The sequence below is a fragment of the Musca domestica genome, unplaced genomic scaffold (genome assembly GCF_030504385.1).
Source record: "Musca domestica strain aabys unplaced genomic scaffold, Musca_domestica.polishedcontigs.V.1.1 9, whole genome shotgun sequence".
NCBI classification, from domain to species: Eukaryota; Metazoa; Arthropoda; class Insecta; order Diptera; family Muscidae; genus Musca; species Musca domestica.
In genome coordinates, this window is record NW_026712435.1 from 14,688,220 (window position 1) to 14,703,153 (window position 14,934).

At 35.3% G+C, this 14,934-nt stretch overlaps 1 protein-coding gene and 1 long non-coding RNA gene across 2 annotated transcripts in view; one reads left to right on the forward strand and one right to left on the reverse strand.

Moving 5' to 3' along the window:
• Positions 1-14,934, reverse strand: part of LOC101898792 (division abnormally delayed protein) — a 270,655-nt gene that overhangs the window by 4,999 nt on the left and 250,722 nt on the right. Inside the window, exons 3-5 of the mRNA XM_059131732.1 lie at positions 5,920-6,043; positions 2,452-2,877; positions 2,080-2,269 (exon numbers count right to left, since the gene is read on the reverse strand). Coding sequence (XP_058987715.1) covers positions 2,080-2,269; positions 2,452-2,877; positions 5,920-6,043 — 740 coding nt within the window. The remainder of the gene's footprint in view (positions 1-2,079; positions 2,270-2,451; positions 2,878-5,919; positions 6,044-14,934) is intronic.
• The window catches only part of LOC109611920 (uncharacterized), a 66,422-nt gene that overhangs the window by 2,434 nt on the left and 49,054 nt on the right, over positions 1-14,934 (forward strand). The window lies entirely within an intron of this gene.

Here is a 14,934-nt window from a genome sequence, read left to right on the forward strand (position 1 = left end):
TTTACATCAAGTACTGAACTCACAGGCATAATATATGCTTCTATGTACACATGCATGCACAATTAAAGTGCATTTTTCTAGAATGGCCAAAACGGTTTACATTTACCACTTTCTTAATAGCTCTGTTGCTATGTTGCTGCCTTATCCACATTACTTTGGTTACACCTGTGTGCGTGGATGTAAATAAGCATTGGTTCGTATGTAAACCGTATAACTAATTATCCTTGCAGCAGGCAAGCTAACCATGTTACACATTAACTAACTAATTCATTGCCTACTTGATAATTTAAGTCATGTCGGCACTTTCATTACTAGAGAATTTCACTTGTTGTTGTTGATGTTGTACTGGTTTTTAAATAGAGAGCGAGAGGGATAGAGAAAGAGGGTCACAACAGCAACCTCTTAATTTCTTAGAATTGTTTAAATAAACGAAATGCAAATTAAAGTAAGTGTCAGTTTATGCGAAACGCAAATTAATGCGAAAGATAACCAGCACTTCTATGAGTGTTTTTCCAGTTTTTCAATCATTTTTTAATTCGAATTAAAGATTGAAAAACTTACATAAAGTAAGGTTGTAGAATTTCTAGCAGTATTTTAAATATAAAATATGAATTTTTGCAGATTAACTCCTTAAAAGTGAGAGTAAGGATAATAATAGCTCTTTTTCCAAAACTTCCATGAGTCTAATATCCAGGGTGAGATTAAAAAACTGCAACCAACTTCAGACTGCTGTCACATTTAAGCTACTCGTTCGATAGCTGTTAAAATGATTCCAGTGACAGCTCATTATATTGCTTACAAGCGTACAAAAGCTTTTTGGTGAGAATTTTCCGGAAAAAAAATATTCGTGATGGAATTCAAGCGTAATAGTGTGATTTCTTTATATTTGGCTGGAAAACCACAAGCGGCTATCGTTAGAGCACTCCAGCATTTAAACGTGAATAAATCTTTTGTGTCTCGTACCATCGCTCCTTACCGTGATACCGGTAGCGTAGCCCGAAGTCAAGGAAGTGGACGGAAGAAAACAGCAACATCAGCAGAAATGGATCGAAAAGTAAAGAAGTGACTTGATCGAAATCCGGGTCGCAATGGCCGAAAAATGGCTCGTGAGCTGAGCATATCGCAATATTCCATTCGGCAAATATTGAAAAATTAAATTCTCAAAAAGTGCAAGAACTTACACCGCAATAGAAAAAAATAGACTCAAAAGAGCTAAAGAGTTGCTTCGCTTGGCCGAAAGTGGTAAACTGCTGAATTGTGTTTTCTCCGATGACAAAACATACGTTGTCCAGCAGTTTGTAATCAAATAAAATGATCGTATTTACAGCTGAAAATAAAAGTGTGGACCGCCATAACAGCTGATGGTCGCTTTCAGCTCATATCGATCGACCGTGGCATCAGAATAAATGCCGAATTTTATCGCGAATATATGTTAGAGGGTGTATAAAAGCCTTGGGCATGAAAACATTTTGGCCGCAGACCTTGGACATTCCAACAGGATAGGACAGGAGGTTCCTCGCTTCACTTCCAGCGCACAATGGCCACCAAAATCTCCGGATACCAATCCGTTGGACTATTGTGTCTGAAGTATTTTGGAAAGCAAGGTTGTCACTAAAAAAACCAAAGTCTCGATCATCTTAAGCAAGCGCTTCGCCCGCCGGGAATGGGCCAAAATACCACAGAGCAACATTCGGGTAGGGTGTGACGGTTTCACTGGCCGATTGAAGGCCATAACTCGTGTCAAAGGTGACCAATTCGAACAAATCTAAACTTATTCTAAAATTTGATGCTAATTCCGACATTTTTGCTTTCATTCAATAAAATTAAAAAAAAATATTATGGTGTTTGACTTTGTTGCAGTTTTTTATCTCACCCTGTATTTATAATTTTTGCAATTTATGGTCAGAAAATCATTACGGTATCCCCCAAACTTAGGAGAACACAAACAAAACTGACTGAAATTTTTTATTCGATTAACTTGCTTCAGTAAAATTACTTCCCGTTCTTTCTGACGAAATTACAATTAAGCCATACATTTTTAAAATACACTAAACTACACACATCATTTATTCTACTTACCGTCTTTTCCAGTTCGGGACCATTTCCCATGGCCTTCATTATTGAATCAGGTAATTTAACATCCAATTGTTTAATTGCTGCAACAATGCCAGCATCAGCACCCATATGGACATTCATTAAATTTTCCAAACCACTCGCAACACTTGACCAATGGCTATCCAATGCACCAGCATATTGGGCCGAACAACCTCTGTGTGTTTAAACAAACCCAGAAAAAATGGAGAAAAAAGGCAAATGATTAAATAAAATCCCAAAAACCGAAACAAAACAGAATCAAAAAATGAACACTTGAGGAAAAATTTCATTTAATGAAAAATTGTTCATTTTACTGTAAAAAAAAATCCGAATGTCCATTAGGCACAAAATACCCACCTCAAAACATTTACACAGTAACCGTAACATGTTTTCACATGCGTCTTTTGCAGACCATTACAACGTGGACAATAACTCATTCGCAGCAGATGCTTCTGGCAGCTCTCCGTCAAATGGGCCCCATATAATTCATCGGTTTCGCCCAAAACTTCGGCACTCTGATGCAGGGCATTGATGAGTATGTGTACCATTTGAATGCTTTGCCTCAAATTGCGACTGATTTCAGTGGGTATGTCACCGAAGGGTTGGATCTCGTCATAAGTGAGTTTCAAGCAATTAATGTAATCCTCGTGCAATTCACCATATCGTTGCTTGTCCAAATGGACCACTTGATGGTAGGCAACGGGAAACAAATTGACAAAGAACTGATGTATGTTATGCTCCAGTGTGTTGATACTTGTTGTGGACTCGGTCGCTTTTATGGTACTGCAAAGAGAGAAGTGTGGGGAGAGAGAAAGAGAAATTAAAGAATGTTAATGTTAATCGATTTATCAGTTGCGTTTTGAGTTATTCATGCGTACATCTGTTTGTTCCAAATGAGGCATGATATAATGTCTGGCTTCAATATGTTTTAACTGAATCAAAGGATTCCAATACTTATTATCTTTTTAATAAAGGCCAGATTACACATCAAGTTAAAGTCATATGTAAAATGAATTTTTCACATTTTATATTTGGCATTATTGTAGCATACTTTTGGGCGCTGCCAACAATTTGTAAACTGACAAGAGACGCTTTTATATGCAAACTATATGCTATACATTACTATTTAATATATTTATGCTATATTTTTATACTCTCCACCATAATATGGAGTGCATATTGAGTTTGTAAGTCCTTTTGTAACACCTCGAAATATACATTTTTATTCTTGATCAGCATAAAATTCTGTGTCGATTTAGCGATGTCCGTCCGTCTGTGGAAATCACTCTAGCTTCCGAACGAATTGAAGTAGGTTGATAACATTTTATTCAAATGTGTGTTAGGTCTGCAGGACTTTTGCTCTTGAAAATGGGCTTTATAGGTCCATATAACTGTATCGAGATATTTAGATTTTTTGGGTGTCTTAGTCACAATTTGAACCCATATTTACTGTAAATTGGCAGTATATGTTCCCATTATGTAAGAAACATTCTTGCATCGAATTGTCAATATATGTAGGTCTAAGTTTTGGTATTGTACCCATATAACTGTACCTCCCGATATTCGGTATTTTGATGATTGGTGCCATACTACATAATGTTTCAAATTTGGAATTTGTTCCTAATTAGGTTCCTAATGGATACTACATCCTATGACAGAAAATTGCTCAAATAAGTCCAGGTCTTCGTATAGACCCCATATGACGGTATCTCCCTATATTCTGTATTTAGAAGATTTTAGCGATATTATTCTCCGGAATTATTTCAAATTGCGTATTTGAAGTTAATAATAGAATTGAAAACAAGTCCAGGTCTTCGTATAGTCTCCATATAACAGCACCCCCCTTATTCGGTATTCTGATGATTTTAGCGACATTATTCTCCGGAATTGTTCCAAACTTCGTATTTAAAATTTCTAATAGGTATTACCATCTGTGACAGAAAATTTTATATGCAGGTCCATGTTTTCGTATAGCCCAATGTAGCGGTACCTCCTCATATTACCTCCTCCTTATATACCGAAATTGTTTTAAATTCTGAATTTGAAATTCGTAATGGGTACTACAGCCTACGACAGAAAATTGCATATCCAGGGCTAAGTCTTCGTATAGCCCCCATAAAACGGTAACTCTCTATATTCGGTATTTTGATGATTTTAGCGACATTATTCACAGGAATTGTTTAAAATTTCGTATTTGAAGTTCCCTATGCGTACTACAGCCGACGACAGAAATTTGTATATGCAAAACTTCGTATAGGCTCCATATGACGGTACCTCGCTATAATCGGTAGTTTTATGATTTTAGCGACATTATTTACCATAATTGTTTCAAATTTCGTATGAGAAGTTCGTAATGGGGGCTTCAGCCAGTGACCGAAAATTGCATATGCAGGTCCACGTTTTCGGACAGCCCCCATATAACGGTAGCTCTCTATATCCGGTATTTTGTTGATTTCAGCTACATTATTTTGCGGAACTGTTTCAAATTGCGTATTTGAAGTTCCTAATGGGTACTACAGCCTATGACAGAAAATTACGTATTTATTTGGGGTACTGTTTAGATGGGTTTGGATGGGTACTACCATGGTACAATGAAGAGAAGGTAGGTCAACTTTGAAAAAATTGCAAGTATAGAGGTCTACCTGTTTGGCTTGTAATGTCAGAATTAGTATCAAAACAATAAAAAATCAAACAACTTGTTGCATTTATTTTGAATAAATAATTGAAAAGCGCGAAAACTGAATGAAAGGTCAACACTTCTTTTCAAAACCAGATTCTATATATCTCTAAAGGATTATTTCGCTACAAAAACTCTAGATTTTGTCGATGCATACGATGAAATAAACATTTTGAAAACATCCGAATTTGAATGTTTTCTGAACAATTTTTTTGTTATTGAAAAGAAAACACATACATAAACAAATAAAGATGACATATTAAGCCAAGAAAATAAAAAAATTGAAATCATATGGTATCATTGCCCTACCTTGATATCATTGTACCATGGGTACTACCTTCTGTGAAAGATAATTGTCCAGGTCTTCGTACAGCTTCTAATTAACGGCACCTCCCAATATTCGGTATTTTGAGGATTTTAGTTCGGCCTGTGACTGAAAATTTCATATACATGTCCAGGTTTTCGTATAGTCCCCATGTAGCGGTACCTCTCTACATTCGGTATTTTCATATCACCGAAATTGTTTTAAATTTGGAATTTGAAATTCGTAATGGGTCCTGCAGCCTCCGACAAAAAATTGCATATGCAGGTCCAGGCCCCAATGTAACGGTACCACCGTATATTCGGCATTTTTATTTTTTCGGTGACATTATTCACCAGAACTGTTGCAAATTTCGTATTTGAAGTTTCTAATGGGTACTACAGACTATGACAGGAAATAGCATATGCTTGTCCAGGTCTTCGTATAGCCCCCATATATTCGGTATTTTTATTTTTTTGGAAATTTTGCGAATTCCTTCCAAATATTAAAGGGTATTCAAATTAATTTTTAATTGTTTTACTATACTTTTACCATCGAATGTGTGGAAATGTAAAAAAGTCAATTTTCATATGACTCTAACATGATATAACACCACAGTGTAGAGTAGGGTATGGAAAGGTTATATACTTCAAAAGAACATCCAATTAGTATACGCAAAAATTATATATATAAAAAAAATTATATAAAATTAGTACATAAAATAACCCCAATAATTAAAAAAAAAAAAACATTACATTAGGACCTTTATTCCCAACAAATGAAAGAAATAAGTTGAAGTAGGTAATTTCCCTTAATCTTGGGACATTACAATCACAATCATAATTACCTTTTAATATCCGAATATAGTTGTTCGATTAATTTCCTGGACAATGGCAACATTCGTATGTAGACTTGAGAAAAGACATTTATGGTACGATTTCCAGACTGGTCGGTAGAATCCAAAATGTAAGCTGAAATAATAATAAAAATAAAAACGAAACTTGTTGTGAAATACAATTGAAGCAAAAAAGAAACATAGAGAAGTGGGAATATTGGATATCACTTGTCCAAAAATTCCTCGTAACTGAAATGTAATTTGCAGACATCACAATATCATAAAAGGGAATTTCTCTAACATTAGCTCTAATGGTATTTATGTCGAAATAATAATCCAATTGTCGAGATATTCCTAGGAAATGTGTCAAGATTGTTGTGTAAATGTTGATTTATGTAAATGACATGGCTAGACGTTTTTATGTATGTGTGTGGATGTATCTTACGGGTCAAACATCCCAGCTAACAATTTTTGTTGAGAGATTTTCTGCCGTTTCTTCGGAAAAGTTTCCGAGTAATCTGCACATACTAGTATCTTTTGTTTCATTAAAAAAAAAAAAAAAAAAAATTCTGACATCAGCAGAGAGTTAACTTTTTTCTGTTGTGATTTTGTACCGTTTTTTCGAAAAGTTCCCGAGTATTCTGCACATGCTCGATTGAAATTTTTGTTTTGGTTTTTTTTTTTTTTTTTTGATTATGATCAGTTTGTCGTCAGAATTTGAACGGATCACGTGTGCAGTGTGTTACAGTGAAAAGTTAAAATGATAATTAAAGGAAGATTTCGAGCTTCAGAACCTTATGGTAAGTAAGCACCTTTCTACAATTTCTACTTTTATTAATATCTTGAATTGTTTAGCTACAACGTTTAAAAAATCAACGCCATGGAAATATAAAGACGTTTTCGTGGCACGATATATACCAAAATACAGCTGTAAAGGACATCTATTTTATTAGGCTTCTTAAAGCTTTGTATCCCTGTGTTCTAAACTTTTTGATAATTTAAATAATATTTTTTTCATTTTTTTTTTATTTAGATGAGGCATTGGAACATATTCCGGGGACTATGGGAAGTGCCATAGAAACCCATATAAAACATTTCTTCAACTCGGCTAAAGATAGGCTTAACAAACCTTAATTATAATGATTTCATTGAATTGCAACTTTTTATGATTTTTTTTTATATTTTAATTTCCGTGTTCCTTATATTTTACAAAAAGACTGAATAAAAATGTTCTATCATTAAATTGAAAAATATAAACAGAAACAATTATCTAAAAATTAGATATAGTTTTAGTATTTCGGTTTTTCGATTACAACTATAGAATAATATCAGATTTTTTTGCGAATTTCGTATCAAACATCCGAAAAATTTACGAATTTCGCATAAAACATCCTTTAGCTCTCAGAATATTTTACGAAAAATCTTTCAGAATCTTTGGCAATCTCACACAATGTTTTTCCGAGTTCGACATCAGAGTCGGAAACTTGTGCAGAGTTTTTTTTTTCCGAATTCTATATATATATATTATTAAATTTAAGAGACTAGTTGATTGTTTTCATAATTTATATAATATTTATGGTTGTATTTATATATATTTTTGCCATGTACAACTTGAGAACTTTTAGAACATTGTCTGTATGTTTATTACGATAATTATCTTTAGATTTCCGCTCAGATTGACGTTATTGAAATAAAACGAATGAAGGCTCTGTGTTATTCATTTATGACATAAATATTACATAAAATTGAAAAATGAGCCACTGCAAATTGTTGTTGAAAATATTTATTTTTCAATTTCACTGATAGGTTTTTAATTATAACATTATTCAATGCTTAATAATTTATTTTTAACGAGTACGGTAGGGTCGATGTAAGGAGGTAGTTTTGGAAGTGTGTACTCATGTACAGGGTGAGATGAAAAAATTGCAACAAAGTCAAACGTCATAATTTTTACATTTTCTTTTAAATTTAATTGAATGAAAGCAAAAAATGTCGGAAATGGCATCAAATTGTAGAATAAGTTTAGATTTGTTCGAATCGAATTATAGTCTTCAAACGGCCAATGAAATCGTCACACTCTGCCCGAATGTTGCTCCGCTGTATTTAGGACCATTTCAGGCGAAGCGCTTGATTGAGGTGATCGACACTTTGGTATTTTTTAGTGCCAACCTTGCTTTCCAAAATACTCCAGACACAACAGTGCAACGGATTGGTATTCGGAGATTTTGTTGGCTATTTTGCGCGAGGAACCTCATTTTGTAACCATTCTTGGGTGGCGTGTACTGAGTGTGATGGTGCTGAGTCCTGTTGGAATGTCCAATATCCAATATGTTTGCTTTAATACACCTCCAGAATATTTTTGCGATAATATTCGGCATTTATTCTGATGCCACGGTCGATTAATATGAGCGGAGAGCGACCATCGGCTGTTATGGCGGGGCACAACCGAAGGGGCACATTTTCATCTGACCTCTTTGGCAAGTAAACACGATCATTTTGTTTGTTTTTCCAAACTGCTGGACGACGAATTTTTTCTCATCGGAGAAAACCAAATTCGGCAGATCATCACTTTCGGCCAAGTGAAGCAACTCTTCAGCTCTTTTGAGTCTGTTTTCTTTCTGTTGCGATATAAGTTCTTGTACTTTTTGGAAGTTCAATGGCTTTACACTGAGCTCATTTTTCAATACTTGCCAGTGGAATTTTGCGATACGTTCAGCTCACGAGCCATTTTTCGGCCACTGTGACGCATGTTTCGATCAAGTAGCTTCTTTACTTTTCGAACCATTTCTGCTGATGTTGCTGTTTTCTTCTGTCCACTTCCTTAACGTCGGGATACGCTACCAGTATCAGTATCACGGTAACGAGCGATGCTACGAGACACAAAAGATTTATTCACATTTAAACGCTGGAGTGCTCTAACGTGCCAAATATAAAGAAATCGACCTATCACGCTGGAATTCTAACTTTTTTTCCGGAAAATTAAAAAAAAAATGGTACTAAATTTGGTACAATTTCGATTTTGGTTAACAGATAGAGATGAAATTTTAAAGTACGATTAATATTGAATTCTTCGACTGAGGTATGTAGGGTAGGTAGTTTTGGAAATTTGTACTTATATTAACTAAATGGTACTAAATTTGGTACAATTTATGTTTTGGAAAGATTAACAGAGTTGGAATCCTGGAATTTGGGAATAGATTACTTTTGCATTGCAGAATTGGGATATGTCTTGGAAATTCGTACTTATGTATACTAAATGGTAATAAATTCGGTACAATTGAGTTTTGAACGGATTAATCTGAAAATTAGAAATGTTGGTATTGGCTATTGTGTGGGTAAGATAAAGAGTTTCGTTTGGAAATGAGCGCAGCAAGCGTGCGAAATGTACTAAATTGTAGTAAATTTTTTATTACGCGATCGAAGATTTGATACTACATTTTGTATTTGGGGAAAGTAGAGATCACCTTTTGAACGGCTTGGTTGATACATGAAACATATTAGGAAATACGTACAAAAAGGTACAAAACACACTGAATAGTATTTACCTAGGTATTTAGGGAAAGAAAAGAACAGGAAATCTGTAAATTTGATATTAGAGTCTTCTGCGTTGCGTTGAATAGACAAACTAAAGATTTTTTTTAAAATTCGAACAGTAAATACCATTTGAAATTATGTGAACGGATAAAGGTAAAAACTTGAAATGAGAATCAAGTTTGTGAAATAGGGTTGATATAAGGAGGTGGTTTTGGAAATGCGTAATACACGACATAGGAAAAGTGTTTATGGTACTACATTTGGTATAAATCTGAAAGTACTTGAAAACTGAAATTTAGCATTAAAGTTGATTTAGGGCTGAGAGGTACGTATTAAACAGTATTACATTTGGTATTTGTGGTAGAAATAGAGCAGGAAATCTAGAATTGATGTTTGAAGCAACAAATACTTTAGGATATTGAGATGAAATCAAGGTTCTCTCTAAGTAACCTAGCAAAAAATGGAGGCTGCATCAGTCGAATAACGTTTTAATTGAATGTGAAAAAATTTCTTCTGCATTACCAGTAGGTTGAAAATAAGAACTTACTTTTTCCATGATTAGGTAATTGAAATTGAATTTCAGTGCCATCGGTGTAACTTTTCCATATGTGGAAACATATGTTATATGTGTGGATCATTAAGTATATAATCTGTGCCAGTAAAATAATATTTTTTTTTTTTTGGTAAAATCAGTAGAACTTTCAATATTAGTTTCCTGTTACAACTTTGCCCTATTAATGTAATCTGCAACATACCCTTTTCTCATTTTTTATGCATTGCAATTTTTAATTGCTTTTATATTTTTCGTCATTGGACAAGGGCAAAAAAGAAAATTGTTATGTATACAGGGTTGAAAATAAGAACTTACTTTTTTTAATATTAAGTAATTGAAATTGAATTTCAGTGCCATCGGTGTAACTTGTCCATATGCCATGGTGTAGATCATTAAGTATATAATCTGTGCCAGTAAAATAATATTTTTTTTTTGGTAAAATCAGTAGAACTTTCAATATTATTTCCCTGTTACAACTTTGCCCTATTAATGTAATCTGCAACATACCCTTTTCTCATTTTTTTTATGCATTGCAATTTGTAATTGCTTTTATATTTTTCTTCATTGGTCAAGGACAAAAAAGAAAATTGTTATGTATACAGGGTGAGATGAAAAACCTGCAACCAAATTCGGACTGCTGTCATTTCTAAGGCACTCGTCCGACAGCTGTTAAAATTATTCCAGTGTCAGCTCATTATATTGTTTACAAGCGTTCAAAAGCATTTAAGTGAGAATTTTCCGAAAAAAAAGATAGAATTCAAGCGTGAAAAGTAAAGATGCTACTTGATCGAAACTCGCGTCACAGTGTCCGAAAAATGACTCGTGAAAAATGAGCTCGGGGTAAAGCCATTGAACTTCCAAAAAGTGCAAGAACTTATATCGCAACAGAAAGAAAATAGACTAAAAACAGCTAAAGAGTTGCTTCGCTTGGCCGAAGGTGGTGAACTGCCGAATTTTGTTTTCTCCGAGGAGAAAACATTCGTTGTTCAGCAGTTTGTAAACAAACAAACTGATCGTGTTTGCTTGCCAAGGAGGTCAGCTGAAAATGTGCACCTTCGGTTGGCCACCAGAACTCAAGCGCCGGCCATGGTGATGGTGTGGGCCGCCATAACAGCCGATGGTCGCACTCCGCTCGTATTAACCGACTGTGGCATCAGAATAAATGCCGAATATTATCCCGAAAATATTCTGGAGGGTATATAAAAGCTTGGGCACGCAAACATTTTGGTCGCAGATCTTGGACATTCCAACAGGATTCTGCACCATCGCGCTCAGCACGCGCCACCCAAGAATGGTTACAAAATGAGGTTTCTCTATTTCCAACACACAATGGTGTGGCCCGCCATAACAGCCGAAGGTCGCTCCCCGCTCGTATTAATCGACCGTGGCATCAGAATAAATGGCGAATATTATCGCGAAAATATTGTGGAGGGTGTATTAAAGCTTTGGGCACGCAAACCTTTTGGTCGCAGATCTTGGAAATTTCAACAGGATTCTGCACCATCGCACACAGTACGCGCCAACTAAGAATGGTTACAAAATGAGGTTCCTCGCTTCATTTTCCGCGCACAATGGCCACCAAAAACCTCCGGATACCAGTCCGTTGGACTATTGTGTCTGGAGTATTTTGGAAAGCAAGGTTGGCACTAAAAAAATGCCAAAGTTCCGCAGAGCAACATTCGACCAGGGTGTGACGGTTTTATTGGCCGTTTGAAGGCCATAATTCGTGCCAAAGTTGACCAATTTGAACAAATCTAAATTTATTCTAAAATTGGATGCTATTTCCGACATTTTTTGCTTTCATTCAATAACATTAAAAAAATGTTTAACTTTGTTGCAGTTTTTACTCACACCCTGTATCCCTTGTTATTATTTATTTTTTCAAAAGAGTAAAAAGAACACATTTTTTTAAACAAAAAATTACTCACACATTAAATATGTAAATATATTGAAATTCCACACCTGCCGTTTGTAATTAGGGTAGTGAAATAAAACATTCCACGAAAATCGACAAATGCTGTGCAATGGACGAGGGATGGATGTTCGACGACGGCTTTCCTTTATTCTCCCATAGATTTGCGAAAAAAAAAATTGTAATTGTCATTAAAATAACAATGTGTATCTTCTTCATGGCGAACCGATAAGAAGGATGAGGAATTAAAAGGAATAAAAACGGTATAAAGTAACAACTTGCAACTCTTACAACAATATGCACTTAATTTAATTAATTAATTATCAGAGGAAATATGTAAATATTTCTTGAGAAGAAGAAGGCGAAGAAACCGAAATGAGTTTATAATTTCTCAGCTGGTGGCTCACCAACTGCATTCTTCGTTCATTCCAGTTTGAAGATATATCCATATTCATTCCATTTTACCTCGGTGTGTGCAGACCAACTTAAGACTTTGTCCAGGTAGACAGACTAGCAGCAGCAACAAGTTCAGATCTAGGAAAGCATTTTTGTAGATAACTAAGTGTATGTATTACAATGATGCAAATGCCGGTGTCTGGTTCATAGGAAAAGAGATGGAACAAAACCTGTTCCATCACAGCTATGGCAGTTAAACGATGCTTAGCCAGTGTCCATTTCCTTTAATTTCATTCGATGTTAATACGAAAAGACAAGTTTAGCATGGCTTGTTTTGTTGTTGTTTGTTTTTTTTTTCGAGTGGTTCATTACCAATATTAAACCACCGGCTGACCGCCACCTTCCCCATTGGCTGGGTGGTCGATGCTGGGCCACTTGTTTTGTCGTTGTCTTAAACTAATAAGACTCAAAACGAACGACATGCCTTAATTTAAATATTAAAGTAGAGATACCGCCAATCGTATGGAAATGAAATACATTTTAATGAGCTTTTTTTACATCACGCAATGCGACACATGTTTATATGAGTATACAATTAATAATTCCGAATACTGATGAGTATTTATTAAAGACTGTGCAAACGAAGTTAGGTTGCGCTGAACCGAATACGTTTAGCATTTAACCATGTGGAAACCAAAGACCTTTAAAATTTGTCACATGTAGGGGAAAGTCGTTCTCCACTAATAAACAAATGTTGTTTTATAAAAACAACAATAATGGGATTAAGCCTGACGATTTTTGTAACAACAAAAATTTTCACAAATTTTTTTAAAATTCATATAATAATGTAATAATTAATTAGATTTATCGCAAATTAAAAAAAAAATAAATTATTATATTATTATATTTAACCTGCTAAAATATAGGTCGGTTTTGCCAACAGATGTATACCCTACGCCAGTGTACGATTTTCTAAATATATTTCGACTTCTGTTATGATTATTCAAATTGTTGAGCCTCTATGCCGTAGGTGCCGAAAAAATGGACAATTATTGTCAATTTCGTATCGGACCTAAATAAATATGATATAAATAATGCGACGCGTCAGGTTCGGACTATATTGATTACTTCCTTTACGTTATATAAAATATGTGATAATTTTTAGGAAATGTTAAAATCTGCCCTAGTTACCAAATGCTGTCGACCGAGGTGTTCCATTTTCAAACTTTCTCTAATACAGATAATAAAAAATACAGGGTGAGATGAAAAAACTGCAATTAACTTCAGACTGCTGTCATTTCTAAGCCACTCGTCCGACAGCTGTTAAAATTATTCCAGTGACAGCTTACTACATTGTTTACAAACGTACTGAAGCATTTTGATGATGGTGTGATTTCTTTATATTTGGCTGGAAAACCACATCTGGCTATCGTTCGAGCCACACCGTCCTACCGTCGCCCGACGTCAAGGAAGTGGACGGAAGAAAACAGCAACATCAGCAGAAATGGTTCGAAAAGTAAAGAAGCGACTTGATCGAAACCCGCGTCGCACTGACCGAACATATCGTAATATTTCATTCGGTAAATATTGAAAAATGAGCTCGGGGTAAAGCCATTTAAATTCCAAAATGTGCAAGAACTTACATCGCAACAGAAAGAAAATAGACTCAAAAGAGCTAAAGAGTTGCTTCACTTGGCCGAAAGTGGTGAACTGCCGAATATGGTTTTATCCGATGAGAAAACATTCGTTGTCCAGCAGTTTGTAAACAAACAAAATGATCGTGTTTACTTTCCAAAGAGGTCAGCTGAAAATGTGCACCTTCGGTTGGCCACGAGAACTCAAGCGCCGGTCATGGTGATGGTGTAGGAACCTCACACCTTCATTTCCAGCGCACAATGGCCACCAAAATCTTCGGATACCAATCCCATGGACTATTGTGATCGACCAAAGTGTCGATCACCTCAAGCAAGCGCTTCGCCGGAAATGGGCCAAAATACCGCAGAAAAACATGGGCCATAATACCGCAGAACAACATTTGGGCAGCGTGTGACGGCTTCATTGGCCGTTTGAAGGCCATTATTCGTAACAAAGATACCATAGTGTTTTGGATACCATAGTATTTTGTTGTTGCAAAATCGTCAGGCAAAATCCCATTATTGTTGTTTTTATAAAAACAACGTTTGTTTATGAGTGGAGAACGATGGTACTGTTTACCAGGGGGTAAGGCAGGGAATACCTAGATTTCGGAAAGAGCCACCAATCCTCAACAGTTCCCTTGTTTCTTGTCTGGGATATTCTCCCCAGAAGTTATTTTAAAAAATAACTTCTATGACAAAAAACATTTTTTACCCAAGTGACGAGATCGTAAGCTCAATAGAAGAGGAACAAAAGAATTACATAAAACTAAAATTCTTTTGGAAAATCTTCTAAATCATACAACCGCACTTATAAACATTTACATCTTTCTCCACTTGTTATGCTTTCGTTCAACCTGAACGAAGTAACATAACCATGTAAGTTTGTTTTGTCTGTTACAACAAAAACCCATTCGTCGACCGTGCCTGTGTCTATTAATAGAACAGTGTTTGGCTTGCTTGTTTGGGATACCATAGTATTTTGTTGGGGGAGAATA